At 42.6% G+C, this 16,779-nt stretch overlaps 1 protein-coding gene across 1 annotated transcript in view; it reads right to left on the bottom strand.

Annotated features, from left to right (window-relative positions):
* peli1b (pellino E3 ubiquitin protein ligase 1b) overlaps positions 1–16,476 on the bottom strand; it is a gene marked incomplete at its 3' end in the record, with an annotated part of 22,656 nt that extends 6,180 nt beyond the window's left edge. Inside the window, exons 1-5 of the mRNA XM_080740461.1 lie at positions 16,376–16,476; positions 6,596–6,725; positions 3,823–3,924; positions 1,712–1,909; positions 395–583 (exon numbers count right to left, since the gene is read on the bottom strand). Of these exons, the coding sequence (XP_080596587.1) occupies positions 395–583; positions 1,712–1,909; positions 3,823–3,924; positions 6,596–6,725; positions 16,376–16,458 (702 nt within the window). The 5' untranslated portion in view covers positions 16,459–16,476. The remainder of the gene's footprint in view (positions 1–394; positions 584–1,711; positions 1,910–3,822; positions 3,925–6,595; positions 6,726–16,375) is intronic.
* Between the last annotated feature and the right edge of the window lie 303 nt (positions 16,477–16,779).

The raw sequence follows: 16,779 nt of genomic DNA, 5'->3' as shown, positions 1-16,779 counted from the left end.
GTATTTGTACTTTACTTGAGTATTTCCAATTTCTGAGGCAAATATTGTACTTTTACTCCACTACAAGTATTTGAAAACTAGTTAATAGTTACTTTGTAGATTTTCATTATTATTACGAAAGAGCAACCACTTCAGCTCTTTATACAATTCGGCCCTTTAAAAATAGACAATCTACAAGTTCACAATGCGACGCATTGTGAGCTTGTAGATCTGCTATTTTCAAAAGATGTTTTCACATTTTATACATTTGAAAACTTGTGAAATGGGACATTCTGCATAACGAATGAGTAATTTCTACTTTTGGTAGTTTAAGTACATTTTGATACCAACACCTTTGAGTACTTCTTCCACCACTGCTTGCATGTGTATTGTGTGCACCTGGTCTGTCTCTTACCATCTTGCCTCGTTGCTGTGCAGAGCGGGTCTCCCGCAGTGTGAAGACGTTGCCGCAGACAGAGATCTCCCTCCAGACGCCTGGCTTTGAGTCCTGCATGAAGCCGTTCCGTGGGTGCATCACCAGAACGCCGTTGGTGGTGAGCCCGTCCATCTGCCCGTCCGACGTCTTCCACTTAGCCGCTTTCTCCTGAGGAAGGCAGACAGAGGGGAACATTTATTTTTATTCAAAAGGTGTTGTTTTTCTATTATGTCGCTGTTGTTATCGCAGAAATCTCTTCTAACCATATCTCTTCCCCAAAAGAGACAATATAGGGAAAAAGAATGTTTAAACTAATGTTTGTGCCAAGGTGACCAGATATATATAGTATTTGCAACATCAACAGAGTAGTACACAAACACAACCCTTTAATAATTATCACAACTAACAACTAATCAAGTTTCCCCCCAAGGAAAGACCCACATTTAAAGACCCAATAAAGATAAATAACTGATAAGAGCAATTGATTATGGAGAGGTCCATGTCCTTTGTAATGTACTATGAATGAATATCGTCTGTCGGGTGGAAACCTAAACTGTCCAAAACTGCTTCGCACTACATTTCGAGCTTGCATGTCTGTCTGCTACTTCTGCTACTTTTGTGTGACGCTGCAGTATGGGCCGTTAATTTACAAAAAAACAACAACAACAAAAACAACAAGAATATGGAGATTTCTGCACGATTATGTTCATACGTCACACTAGGAGTGGGCGATATGGTATCGTTGAGACGATACAATGTCTCCACGATATGCCTTTTCAGAGGTATCGTATATATCATGATACAATTGAGGGAGCCTTGTAAAAAATCCTGTTTAATCGTTAATACAGAGATTCATTGCAGAATTCAATGTACCTGTAATCCTGCATTTTGGTCTAAAACAGCTGTTCTCAAACTTTAAAATGTCAAGGTCTCCACTTAACTCTGACAGTATACAAATGAAACCAAATGGACCAGAGTCAGAGTTACATACATTTAAAGTTCAATTTAGACCTCCCAAAAGGAACCCAGAGAGTGTAGTTTTTGTCAAGTAACCATAAAAACCAACGTGAAAAAGAATCGTGATAAAATCGTGTATCTTGATACGGCTTGGGAAAATATCGTGATATGGTATATTTCCATATCGCCCACCCCTACGTCACACACACACACACACACACACACACACACACACACACACACACACACACACACACACACACACACACACACACACACACACACACACACACACACACACACACACACACACACACACACACACACACACACACTCACCCCCAGGAAGATGTTCTTAGAGGAGTCGAAGCCGGCTGCGTAGATGCGTGCCGTGTAGGGAGGCGTGCGCTGGCACATGATGCGGCACGCAAAGCGCGAGATGGTGCTCTGGACAGACTGGGTGTCTGAGTTACTCTGACTACCTGCCACCGTGTCCGTCACCACAAAGTCTATAGGACTCTCTGTGGATCGACCAATCTGGCAGAGGGAGGGAGGGGGAGAGAGATAGAGAGAGAGACAGAGAGAGAGAGAGAGAGAGACAGAGAGAGAGAGAGAGAGAAAGAAAGTTCATGATCAAAAACGTATTAACTTATTAACCCAACACTTAATGGTCCACTTGTTTCAATTCAGTATCCACTAGGGCATTAACGAAAAAGTCGACAAGTCGTCTCAGTCGACTTCATTACACAAGTCGACTCCCACCAGAGAAAGTCGAAAGTCGAAGTTGAAAAAAAAAAAAAAAAAAATACTTTCTATTGTGAAAATAGCAGATCTACATGCTCACAACGCCTCACGCTGCGAGGCGTTGTTAGCATGTAGATCGGCTATTTTCACAATGTCTGCCTCTATATATTTGACAATCTGGACAATGTTTAATTTGTCATTTTATAGGTATTAAAAAGTCCTTAAATTGGCACTTTAAAAATGTGAAGATACCCTCTATACACTTACACTTTTTGTTGGTTTGTTTACAGTTGAGTGAGAAAACAATGTTTCACATTAAGTTAATCATCTGGGGACCCCCGAAATAATTGGGGGGTCGTGTGTGATGTGACGACGTCATCAAACGATAAAGTCGACTTCAACTCAACTTTTTACTGAGTCGAGTCGACTTGCAAAAATCACCAGTCGTTAATGCCCTAGTATCCACTGGCACATTGTATGACCTTAAAAGGTAAGTAAGCCTTGCTGAGCCATGAGGCCCATAGGGCAGGAGCCTATCTCCCGTTTCTGTAGCGTGAGGCAGCTTGATGTACAAGTACAGCCCCTGGACATGACGCTAGTATGTCGCAGGGACTTAATGCTGAGTGCCAAGGAGCTGCCTTAAAGGACAACTCCAGACTAAATAACATGTAGTCCTACCGTCCTACTTATATTGATCCCAAATCACTGTCCATGGGGTCTATTAGGCTTTTATTAGGTTTCTTAGTTGTCATTACACACAAATCAATGCCATTGTCGTCCCACACGAGCCACACTGTATTCTTATCCTGCGTCTCCCCGTCTTTTAGGTAATATAATAATAATAATAATATGAAATGCATTTTCAAGTCAAAATACAAATTTTATCCAATCAGGAGATAGGAATCCAGCAGGATAAATATGCTAAATTGGAAGTAATGACACAAATAACTAATCAGAGACATTTTTAACTGGAACAATATAAAATGTAATCTCTCGTGATTGGCAGAAATTGGCAACCCACCTGAAAATGTTACTGAAAAAAAAACACTCTATTGCAATGATTAACATAGAGCTTTAACCTTTAACCCAAAAAAAAAAGAAAAAAAAAACATTTTGTTTTTACCAAGAAATATCACTTACACTACCTTTAAAGGACCATACTGAAGGTACGGCATATTTAGCCCATTGACTATGATGACTCACAGCATAGAGCATACTTGGCATTACTGCCGACCATCTTCCAAAGCATACCGTGGCTTGTTTGATAAAAGCTAAATTTTGCTAAATTATTCCAAAATCTAGCAAACAGCGGTATGTTTTGATGGCGGCACAATGTCGTTCGTCACTTAGGTAGTGAAGTACACATGCCAAACCACCAGAACGGTGCTTTAAAAATGTAGGTGGCACATGAAGCGTTATTCTCAACGCTCCATGATCCTTATCAGAGAGATAGGGAGGAGACAGGTTGCTAACTGGTTAATCACAAGAACACTAGCGTCTCTATTCTAGGGGCAGACATTGGGCGAAAATAGCGGATCTATAAGCTAAAAATGCGCTGTAATGCAATGTGCTGTGAGCTGTCGGTTATTTTCAGTGAAGTGATTTTGTGCAGAGGGCAACAGAAGCTGAGCTAATGTAGAGCCCTGAGGGATGCCGGTCAACAAAGTATACAGGTATGTGGTTTAAGTGGATAAACGGGTGGATACCTGGAACATGTCTGTATTGATGTCATGGGTGTACTCAACCACCACCGTCTGAACACGAGACAGAGTATACGAGATGCTGTGCTGGTCTTTGTTACTTATGGCCTGGAGAGGATGGGAGAGATGGGAGAGAGGGGGAGTGAGAGAAGGGAGGCGAGCCAGGAGGGATGAAGGAAGAAAAAGGAAACAACAGCGTGAAAAAGAGAGAGGAGAGGAATTGGGAGTAGGGGACAGAGGGAGGGAGAGAAATGTGATGTTTTTTTTCCATCATCGGAAGCACAATCATCTCAACCACAAACATGTCACAAAACAAGTTAATTAAACATTCTCTTGGTCTTGTCTCTTCTGTCAACAGACTATAAAATGTATTCAAAACGTTGTAATGGTATGACAGGCAAGGAGGAGAATAACCTTAGCGTGCAGCGAGAAACAGAGACAGATATAAAATACACCAGTCAGTCTCCACTGTTCCCTAGACCCAACATCAGTCTAAATTTGTATTGTATTGTCCAGACCAGACCACATACAGTATACACAAGCATGTTGGTTTTGCTGACTTTTTGGGAGATTGCATCGACTTGCATTCATTCCATATCACCTCATCCTAACCCCAACCTTCTCACACACTTCAGTAAAATCCAATCAGGGACACCAAATTTGACATGACGACCCCAATCAACTGGTTTCATGTCTACCATTTGTCACCAAATGTGGCCTATGTCAGGAACACACACTCACAGGACAGCCAAGGGCAATCACTCTTCCAGACACTTTCAATTACAGCAGCTAAAAGCCTGGCCTGCGTGCGTGCGTGCGTGCGAGAGAGAGAGACAGAGAGAGAGAGAAAGAGAGAATCTATTGGATACAGATGTTAGAACAAAGAACCAATAGTGGACACACCCATAACATGTGGACACGTACATTATGTGCGCGCGAATAAACCAAAAGAGACAGATGATGCACGCATGCACGCACGCACACACACTATTCTAACCTGTCCTATTTAACAGGCCTTTAACTAGACGGTTCACACTCCTTTCTACTATAAACCCACAAGTCTGCTTCACTTAAATACTCAGAAAAAACACATTGTTCGAATACCCTTTTAAAATCCTGAACAAGGCCATTTTTTTATTTATTCATTATAGTTAAAAAAAAAACACAAAGACAAAGGAGACCAAAATAAAGGAGGAATAAGAGCAAAAAGGGGGGGGGGGCAGAAGATGAAAGAGACAAAACAAAACTGAGCTAAAATAAAAAACACTACAAAATGGTTTGCGTTATTAAAAAAAACCTCAACTCCTTTTGTTTACTTAGGGGGAAGCAAGGTTTGCGGAGCATGCTCGGTTAATGCCCTGCCCCTGTTTGCCAATTACATAACACACAGGCAAACATGTTCTTACAATAGACTCTAGCAGTTCACTCTACTGTACCTCTGGCTGGGTTTTAAGAGCGACTGTACACGTGTGGGCCTGTGTATGATATCGTCACTGTCGGGCAGAAACCTTGTATCTCCAAGTTTCAAGTTTGTACGTTTTTATTCACCAAGTAAAGCCCCGCTTCATCATACAAGGCTGTCGCACAAAGGTAGTGAAAACAGCCGATCTACAAGCACACAACGCCTCGCACCGTGAGTCGGTAGATCTGCTATTTTCACTAGTTTAGTTCATTTTTAAAATGATAAATACAAAACGAACGTTCTTGGACAAACAAGGTTTCCACCCAACAACGATGATATGCATCCCTGTGTGTGTCTGCTTGGTTTGTAAAAGAGCATGTGAAATGTACAGATTTGTCCGTGTGTACACACAGTATAAAATCTCACTCAATTTAACAATTATCTATACTATAATTTTGCGAATGTCTGAGTGAGTGTCTGTCTGTCTGTCTGAGTGTCTGTCACAGCGTTCCTCCTCAGTGGCTGGAGCAATTGATCTGAAATCGCATCACCATTAGCATATGAACACACCTGACATAACTGTGAAGCCCGTTTGTCACTTTCACAAATCATATGCTGTATATTAGCATTTTTATGGTGTATCTACTATCTATTCTGCATCTAGCATGGGGCAACATGTTTAACCAGCTGTGTGTGTGTGTGTGTGTGTGTGTGTGTGTGTGTGTGTGTGTGTGTGTGTGTGTGTGTGTGTGTGTGTGTGGGGGGGGGGGGGGGGGGGGTGTTGGCTGGCCCTGTTACAGATGTTGTCATGTAGATCGGTACACAGTATCTCTGTAGCCTTTAAACGAAACGGGTATTTCTTACATTGATGCTCCTACATATTATCATGCAAGGACCAGAAAGTTACTTTCCATCCCTCATAGTGTATACTGTGTGCACAGTGCACACCCCATAACCCACACACTGCACATCATTTCGGAGCTCATATCTTTGAACGGGTAAGGACTAGTTTTAAAATAATTTATCAAATGGAACCAAATGGACCCAAATGGTCCCTTTGCATGCTCTGAGAGTTAAATAATAATAACACTGAGGATTTCCATGTGATTTGTGCACGTGTAGGTGCACAACTATGTGTACTATGTGTATGTGTGAAAGGGTGCAGTGTCTGTGGACTGTACATTATGGTTGTAAAATCCATGGTTTTAATTTAGTTAGATGAACACACAAAGTGTGTGCGCTGTCTATGTGTGTGTGTGTGTGTGTGTGTGTGTGTGTGTGTGTGTGTGTGTGTGTGTGTGTGCGTGCGTGCGTGCGTGCGTGCGTGCGTGCGTGCGTGCGTGCGTGCGTGCGTGCGTGCGTGCGTGCGTGTCTCACCTTAGCTGCCTGTGGAGTGCAGGCAACGTGTACAGTGCTAGGTTTGACCCCGTTGGCCTTAGGTCTTTTACACAGTCCAAAACGACTCTTACGTCTGCCTCGGTCCCCATTAGGCAGTGAGCCATTGTACCTATACACGTGCACACACACAGACACAAACACACACGCACACACAGATAAACATGGGTTGGATTAGTATCTACCTGATTACAAACATGCACGGAAACACAAACACGCACGCACGCACACACACACACACACACACACACACACACACACACACACACACACACACACACACACACACACACACACACACACACACACACACACACACACACACACACACACACACACACACACACACACACAAGCAAACAAAAGACAATGGGGCATTATTGTCTGAGCAGTTGTATAATACACTGGAAAAGAGTCATTGTGGAAAAGACTTGTGGCATTCTGTTGTACTCCCACCCCTCTCTCTCTCCCTCACAAACACACGCACGCACGCACACGCACACACACACACACACACACACACACACACACACACACACTCTCTATTCTTGTCATGCAGTGCATGCTGGTAACGTCCACATGAACAACAAAGGGCTGTGGAAGTTGAATGGCTGAGAAAATAAACAAGAGACTCATTTTGGTCTGATAGACGACAAACCCAAAGGAGAATAAACAGTAGCTTACACAGGGATAGAACAGGCTCTCTGTGACTCCCACCAACACTCTGCTCTTTGTGTGTGTGTGTGTGTGTGTGTGTGTGTGTGTGTGTGTGTGTGTGTGTGTGTGTGTGTGTGTGTGTGTGTGTGTGTGCGTGTGCGTGTGTGTGTGCGTGCGCACGTGCGTGCGTGCTGCACGCATGTGTGCGCCTGTGTTTTGTTTGACTCACCTCATATCTTTAACTAATCAAGCATTCAACATCCCAATGTATGTGTGTGTGTGTGTGTGTGTGTGTGTGTGTGTGTGTGTGTGTGTGGTCAGTAGTAACCAATCCCAATCACCAGAAGTGCATGTGCTGTAAAGTCCCAGTGGTCTTTTAACAGTGTACAACAAAACGGAACCAAATGGAACCTTCTTTACGGGATCATTTTGTTCCATTTGTACATTTGGCGCAGTTGAATTGACGGATTTCGTTTTACCGTGTGGGATGGTCGGCTCTGCTTCTCTGAGTTTACACGAAGTCTGAGTCCAACAGGAGGCTCATAATGTGTTGTTTACTTTAAGACATTTTGGCTTCATGTAAGGAGAGACAGAAGTGAGAAAGGAACACGAGGGGAGGGAGCACAAACCCTTAGGCCAGAGTCGAACCCTGAACATTATACAGTCATTGCATGTTCAGATACTGTTAACTGGTTGTACAGTATAAGTAAGTGCAGTGCAAACGTAGCAAAAGATCAAATCTTGTTCAAATGATGTGATGATGCCTTGTGAGCTTGTAGATCATTCTGCTGTGTGTTAGTTATTTGTTAATGATGTTGATAATGAGAGTGGTTAAGTCTGTCTGTGAGTTTTATAAATACTGAATCAATGAAAAGTATTAACAAGAGTGTGTGACTAAACAATAACTCAATTGGATCCAGTTTTTTTTTCTCAATTTGCTGGTTTTGGACAAATGAGGTTTCCAGGCAACAATATCAGGATATGGATATAATATGGGCATCTCCATATTTCAACTTTGTATGTTTTTTTTCCCGACGTGAATTAAGGTCCTACTTCCATCATACAGGAGTACAATGTGCAGAATGGCATTAGTTCTTGGGGTTCCCTCGGGTCCCCAGCAAAATGCGTTAACACAGCATCAATCATTTTAACCACTTCATCCGATATACAAGCTCACGGTGCAAATCTTCTCTTCTGGGGGTCCCTGGCACAAAACATTTTCAGATTTTCACGTCCACACCGCTAAATGTATATCAATGTAGGGGGTCCTTGGCATTTAAAACCTTTGAGAACCACTGCAGTATATAAGGAGGAGTGCAGGACTGCGTCCCAGGCTACACTGTGAGTGTTTGTGTTTCGCCGAGTGAGAGAGAGAGCGCATATCCATGGAGAGCAAACAACCCTGGAAGCGTTTGCGGGTTACCATGGCGAGAGAGCAGCCTCCTAGTAACATTTAGGTGGAGTAACCATGGCAAGAGAGCGTAACCAGGGTGAAGTTTAGGGTGTATCCATGGCGTCGTGCCGGGGACGGAGCAGGGTGTTGCTGGCCCAGGATCCCATGAGCACAGCCAGGGGCGTCACACCAAATTCTGGGCCCTGGGTACAAGGATTGACTGAGGGCCCCCCCATGAATGTTAACTATTGAAAAATAGCAGATATACAAGCTCACAGCGCGGCACCGAGTGCCGCGCTGCGAGCTTGTCGATCTGCTATTTTTTGAAAAATTGTGAAAGTGTGTGCAAGAAAACCTATGTTTCCATGTCAGCGGTGCTCAAACTTTTTCATGTCAAGGACCCCCAAGATGATATGTATTTGGCCACGGACCCCCCCCATCTAAAAATATTTAGTTCCAGGGACCCCCCAGAAGCAAAATTTGTGTTACAAATGTTTGCTTTAAAAACATATAGGCCTATTCAAAGATTTGCACACATTTTAACGACTTTTCAAAAATAGCAGATCTACAAGCTAGTGCCGCGCTGCGAGCTTGTAGATCTGCTATTTTTCAATAGCTTAAGTCCACCTTGGGCCTTAGTAACTCAGTCCCACTCCCCCCCCTTGTGACGCCCCTGAGCACAGCGACCAGGGAAGGAGTTTGTGTGCCTATGAGTACAAGTGTGCGTCTGTGACTCAGTGTGTGTGTGTGTGTGTGTGTGTGTGTGTGTGTGTGTGTGTGTGTGTGTGTGTGTGTGTGTGTGTGTGTGTGTGTGTGTGTGTGCGTGCGTGTAAATATTCTCTCATATTAACCCATTAAGACTTGAGGCTGATTCTGAAAATGTCTTCTAAATCTTTTCTGGAAACGTACAGTATGTTGCTATATCAGTGGTGCTCTAACTTTTCAAGTCAAGGACCAACAACATTATTAAGTATTTGGAGTAAAGTTAAAGTTCCAATGATGTTGTGCGCAATCAGATAACTGGAACAAAACAAAAAAACTCTCAGATCTAAAATGAACATTTATTTGCTATAATTTGTATCACTTTGTTAATTATTATTCCACAACAAACTCATACGTAAATTAATTTGTAGTTACAGTAGTTTATCCACTTGTAACCAAAAGTACATTTGTATACTCTCTCAGAGTTACAGAGAATGAAGGATGAGGATTTTACTGTGTGCAGACAGATTCCCAATCGTTTAGAACACTTCACTGAGATACACACATATAAACACGGGCCAAGACTTTCCATGACACACCAACACAAGTACCAAATAGGATGTTGAGATTCATCTCACAAGAGCATCTAAAAATACATGCTTAGTATGGGAATCTATGAGCGGGGGCGGGCCGTGTACCCCACCTCCCCAGTGTCTGTTTTCCACTTTCCACCAACATCTGTGCGCGCGTGGGTGCGTGTGTGCGTGCGTGCGTGTGTAATTCTGTGTATACAAACTTTGTTACACAACACTGATATGGGACCAGGACTCGGATTGTTAGAATTGACTTCAGGAACGTCACTCTGACTCAGACATGACCATAAACAAACCCCATATGCCCATATATAGGCAGGACCACGGCCACGTCACTCCGGCTTAAATCTCTCAAGAACAAATTCCGAACTATGCCTCAAATTCAAAGGAAAATATTTTTTTTCCCCCCGTAGTCCTTTTTGCCGATGGGTTCCAGATAGCTCTGACTCCGAGACAACAAAAAAACCTGACACACCCATATATAGGCAAAGCCCCCGACACTAAAACTCAAACATACGTAGATGAGAGGGCTGAACCTCTGGTGTTACACACACACAGATGTGAAAAGGACCAGGGATGCTGGCATGGTGTATTCAGGCCCATGAGAAGCAGAGCTGTTAAAAAGGCCACAGAGACGTTCCCCAGTGCAGCAAACACATTCATCTCCTGGGACTATACAGCATTCCTATGGATTAGGCCATTAGCAACGCTACCAGCATGCTAATGTTGGAACCACGTTAAGGCAGGAGGACAAGCCATATCAGGCGGCATGCTGCATCCAACACAGCACTCTGTGTGTGTGTGTGTGTGTGTGTGTTTGTGTCGTTATATTCATCTGGTGTACTGCCTGATATACTGTAGATGGCTACATGGGGACCAAACAGCAGTCTGACCAGATAAACTAGACACTGGTAGACCAGGCAACAATATGGACGTTCAGCTAGAGATGTTTTACAGTTCAAACATACTGGAAATTAGGGATGGGACGACACTCGATATTATCGTTTATCGTGATAAAAAACACTAATCGTATCGTGGAGATTTAATTTATCGTGATATAGTCCTCCGTCATGCACTGGGATCAATTCACCTTTTATTTGCAGAGCTGCATATCCCGTACCACTTACAGTCTATAATTGGTAAAAGGTACTAATAATATACGTACTTGATACAGTCTTTTTTTAACTCTATCAAATGTCTTTGCCAAAAAATAGCCAATAAATAGCCAATCTACAAGCTCACAATGCGTCACGTTGTGACGCGTTGTGACGCGTTGTGACGCGTTGTGAGCTTTCCTGGGAAATCGTAAATTACGATTTCTTTTGTCACAATAATCGTGGTATGACATTTTCATATCGTCCCATCCCTACTGGAAATAAGAAGGTTAAGATTAACCATATTTAAAATATTTTCATGCACAAATAAATACATACTAGTAGCAGTGTTGCTTTGTTACATGACTTCTTGAAGAGGCCCGTTGACCTTGGTATGGCATGGCCAGACCTTGAACCCAAACATGCGAGTGGAGGATGGAAAAGTGGGCTGTCCCTTGTAAAGGTATGGACTTTACTGCCTGCTGAGAGTTTCCACCCAGGAAAGTTTCCACTGTCATCTCGCAGACAATACTGCTCCAGCACATACAACTCAGAGCAACAAAAAGTGAGTCAGCTGGGAAGCCAAGGGGTGTGTGTGTGTGTGTGTGTGTGTGTGTGTGTGTGTGTGTGTGTGTGCGCGCGCGCGAGGTCGAAAGAGGGTCTATGTCTGTATGACAGTTCTGTGATATCTGTGTGCGTTTTTCCTGCGCATTCCAAAGGGGTGTGTGTGTGTGTCTCAGTGTGTGTGTGTGTGTGTGTGTGTGTGTGTGTGTGTGTGTGTGTGTGTGTGTGTGTGTGTGTGTGTGTGTGTGTGTGTGTGTGTGTGTGTGTGCGCGAGAGAGAGACAGACAGAGAGAGAGTGAGAGTGACAGAGTGTAAACCTTATACTCCATCGTGCAAAGGTGTCACTTGCCAAAAAGAACATACCTATAAGCTTGTCAAGTTGTTTTTGGCAAGCGACACCGTCGTACTATAGAGTATAAATTAAGTGAAAGTTTGTATACAGTTTGTTAGTGCTGGTGGGCTGGACAGGAATGGAACAGTCCTTCAGGGAAAATACAGGACGCACAGGGAGAGATGGAGGAAGTCCTTCACTGTCCACTGGCACTGACACGAAGGAACGTGTGTGTGTGTGTGTGTGTGTGTGTGTGTGTGTGTGTGTGTGTGTGTGTGTGTGTGTGTGTGTGTGTGTGTGTGTGTGTGGATGCATGTGCACAAGCACATACACGTCCTTGCGCTGTATGTGTGTCCCTGTGCACGTGTAATGTGCCGTGTTCCCTGCATGCAGGATTGAGGATTTCTTTCATGCCAAGTCAGGAGGGAGTGGTGGAGGTTTTTCCTACAGCTGAGCGCGGGGTATGCAGTCAAAACAAATCTCTCTCTCTCCCTCACACTGAGCAGACAGTTCTGGGGGAAGGGAAGGGAAGGGAAGGGCAGGGCGAGTGTTTGAAGAAAACCAGTCTTCTGCTGTGCTTAATGTTGGCCATGTCTGTCCCATCACAGGATGGAGATGGGCAGATATATTCGCTCACAACGCATCCCAATGCGTATTTTCCCTATTTTTTTTACAATTTCTCACAATGCGACATTGTACGACAAGTATAAAATTGGGCTGAAGTTCCTCAGATGTAACTTTTTAATCGTCCTCTTACTTCCTACTAGGGACAACTTTCCAGTGTTCACAGATACCGTGTCCCAACAAGCCAACGTTGTCATCCCAGGCCCTAACTGTGACCAATGAAATGAACAGTGGTGGGGAAAGTACTACATTTATTTACTTTACTAAAATATTCAAATACTCAGTAATCAAAATTGAATTGAGTAAAAGTGCAAATGTATTGGTATCAAAATATACGCGAAGTACCAAAAGTAATACTCAGAATGCAGAATGTCTCATTTCACAAGGTATCATAATAATGTATAAAATGTATTCAGATTTAATAGAAAATAGCTGATCTACAAGCTCACAATGCGTTGTAAGCTTGTAGAGCTGCTATATATATTTTTTTTAAATAGGGCTGAAGTGGTTAATGTATGTTTTGTAATAATAATTCAAATCTACAAACTAACAAGTAACTCAAGTTTTCAAGTAATTGTAGTGGAGTAAAAGAACAACATTTGCCTCTGAGGTGAAGTAGAAATAAAAGTATTACAAATTGGAAATACTCCAGTAAATAAAGTACCTTAAAATCATACTTAAGTACAGTACTTGAGTGAATGTACTTAGTTACTTTACACCACTGTGACCAATGCTGCACCAGTGATTGTCAGTGTTGATTTTGATAGGAAACTTCGATTGAGTTTTAGTCAAGTCTTTTGAATTAAATTAAATGTAGTTTTAGTCATATTTTAATCATCTGAAATGTTTTAGTTTTAGTCGACCAATTATCATAAGGTGTTAGTCAACTAAATATACAGTCGATTTAGTCATTATAATGTATTTTGGCGGTACCTTAATGCTGTCATACAATGCCTGATTTGGTTGCACTAGCCGATATACAAGCTCGTTGTGAGCTTGTAGATCTGCTATTATCAGAGTGCAACCAGACATAAAATGTCTTGTCTTTTAGTTCTACTGGATATCTTCTATAGTCCCTCCCTAACATTTTAGTCTAGGTTTTATTTGTTGACGAAATTGTCAATATATTTATGTCTTAGTTTAAGACAAAGTCATCACAGATTATTTTTTGTTTAGTTTTTGTCAGTGAACAAAGGTAGTTCGACGAACATTTTTCGCCATAGTTTTCGTGGAGGAAATCAACACTATTGTGAGTGCTAGTGTTGGGCTGGGATGTTAAGCTGTGACTAATACATCCAGCTATGACCAACACATCTGTGACCAATCAGGCCAGCGGAGCGGCTCAGTGTCCAACAGTAGAAGGCTGTTGTTGCACTGGGCAGCTCCCAGGTGTAAACAACTATGACTGAATGAATCTGAAGCAGAACAGTGTTGAGAAAGACCATAATGTGCTTTAGTGAAAAATGAGGTGAAAACTAAACAAAAACAACTGTGACCAATATCAAACCATGACCAGTTTCACACATTGAATCTTGTGTACAAATTATTATACACATGCAGGTTTACGGGACCAAAAGAACTCTGGAAGAATGAAAAGACAGCCTAAAGCAGGGCTTTTCAAAGTGGGTGACGGCAGTCATGGGGTGCCGCGAGATCATTTGATAATATTTGGAATTTATTTGGACACTTGAAAAATATTTAGTATAATTTTAAACAGTACAAAGTACAAAGTTATTTTCAGTCAGTTCTAACCAAAATGGCTATTATCTCAACGTTTTCCTCGGAACATAATTGCTAAAATATTGCACTGTCGGGCAGAAACCTTGTATCTCCAAGTAACAAATGTGTACGTCTTTTGGTAAAGTAAAGCCCTGCTTCATCATACAATACTGTTGCACAAAACTAGTGAAAACAGACGATCTACAAGCACACAACGCCTCATAGTTTAGTACATTTTATAGATGATAAATACAAAACGAACGGTTTTGGACATACAAGGTTTCCACCCGACGATATGCTATAAATTTAAGGTGCTGGGAGTGAAAATTATAATGTAGGGGTGCCTCGGATTAAAAGAATATTTATGGGGTGCCCCGAGACAAAAAAGTTTGGGAACCCCTGGCCTAAAGCGCCATTCACACTGCGCACTATAAGTATAAAGATAACTATACATATATTGTTCACCATTGTGGTGTGAATGATTTTTAAAACAACATTTTTATAGTTATAGTGCTCAATGTGAATGGCCCTTAACTGAGGTTTATAATCTCAGTCAGGGCTATCTTCTCATTTTATCTTTTGCCCACTAAATTATTTAGCGATTCTAGCCAGACATCAAAATTATTCATGAAGACAAAAAGAGACGATCTGACCATGGGGTGGACTTGTCTCGCTCATCTCTTGTGGGAGTAACACCTATGGCATGTCGTTAGAGCTGTGTGCGCACTGCGTGAAATGACCAATGTCTTACCGCTGACCCCAACTCAATGACCTCTTCCATCTTGTGGAGGTTTGGGTGGAGAATGGGTGTGTGTTCTGCAATGTCTTGCTACATGTGTATGTAGGCTCTGCATGGATATGTATATGGCAACGTACAGTATGATTTTCTAGTCTTGCATTTATCATTAATCATTCAATGTTGGCTAATTCCTGTGTGTTAATTTAGCAAACAAAAAAATTGTATTTATACAACCTGAGAGATAAGAGCTCCGGCCGAACCAGAATGTGCCACAGATGAGATTGACAAGATATTTCTTTTATTTCATTTAATCAAAATGTGCGATATTGCGCATCTGCTCTAAAAGTACCGAATCCGGTTTGAACAGGAAACAGGTTCAAACCTAAAAAAAACAAACAACAAAAAACAAATCTCTATTGGTTCCCATGTTTAAACTTAAAGGAAATGCCCATTTCTGTTTCCTGATCCTGCGCCGTGTCCTGCATCATTTCCGTGCTAGTTAGTTAGCGTGTAGCTTTGGAACGCTCTATCGCATCAATGTGCAATCTTTTGTGATCGGCCCCATGCCGCCGGGTGCATGTGGATCGTGCACGATCACGCCGTGACTATTTAAAAAGGTAAGAAAAACGAAAAAGAGCCTGGCAGGGAACTACCAAAGTCAAAAGAAAATATTGGCAGTCTATGTATTAACTAGAAGTACTGTTCCTACGAAACAGTGTGGGCTCGCATGTAACACCCTGTATGGGCACAAAGATCTACCCTTTGGCTGCACCTCATTGGCTAAGGGCCCTGCCTTGTACTGTCGAGGAGAACTTGACTGATAGATAAATAATTAAGATAACATACTAGTTTCCCTTTAAACTGACAATCGGGATTTTACAGTGTAGTCTTGCCACCATGGGCTGCCATGACACATTTTAACATACATTGAAGCAGGAAACAGAAATGGATTGAGACAAACTTTCAAATGTAATCAATCACATCCTTCTATGAGGAATAGCTCAGAGGTTATGTGCTGTACGACAATATGTCAACCAATAATTGACCTTCTTGACCATGATCTGTCAAACTGTACCACACTTTATGTCAAATACGGAACTATGAAGTTTAAAGGCTTTGTCTTGTGATTTGATGATGTGTAGCCATTGCGGACAGAGTGAAGTACCACACACACACACACACACACACACACACACACACACACACACACACACACACACACACACACACACACACACACACACACACACACACACACACACACACACACACACACACACACACACACACACACACAGCATCATTACAATAGTCTGAGCTGTGCGAGTCTGGTTACAGGTGCTTACCCCAGCACAATGAGCTCTCCATACTTGACTGGCACTTTGGTGGAGGCTGTAGTGGAGATGTTTTCCTGCTCGGGGGAGTACATTGGGCACGGCTGGCTGAGGTTACAGGAGGAGGAGGAGGAGGTGGATGGGAGGCAGGACTGGTGAGGTTCAGCCAGGAGGGCGAAGAGAAGAGACGGGAAGGAGAGAGGAGGGAAAACAGGCGCTGGTTACTGGAAGAGAGGGGAGGAAGAAGAGGAAGAGGAAGGGGAAGGGTCAGCTGAGCCTCAGCTCCACCCTCTCATCCTTCATGCGTCCGTGGTTGGCAGTGCCTACTGCCCTGTCCTTCCCTGTAAAGAGAGAGAAAGAGATATTAAGTTCCTATTACATGCTGTATTACACTGGCCAATACTGGTACATTTTGT

Source organism: Nannobrachium achirus (assembly GCF_963921795.1).
Source record: "Nannobrachium achirus genome assembly, chromosome: 13".
In the NCBI taxonomy this organism is placed as follows: Eukaryota; Metazoa; Chordata; class Actinopteri; order Myctophiformes; family Myctophidae; genus Nannobrachium; species Nannobrachium achirus.
Note: the sequence above shows the minus strand (reverse complement) of the source record. Positions and strands in the feature narration are given on the sequence as shown.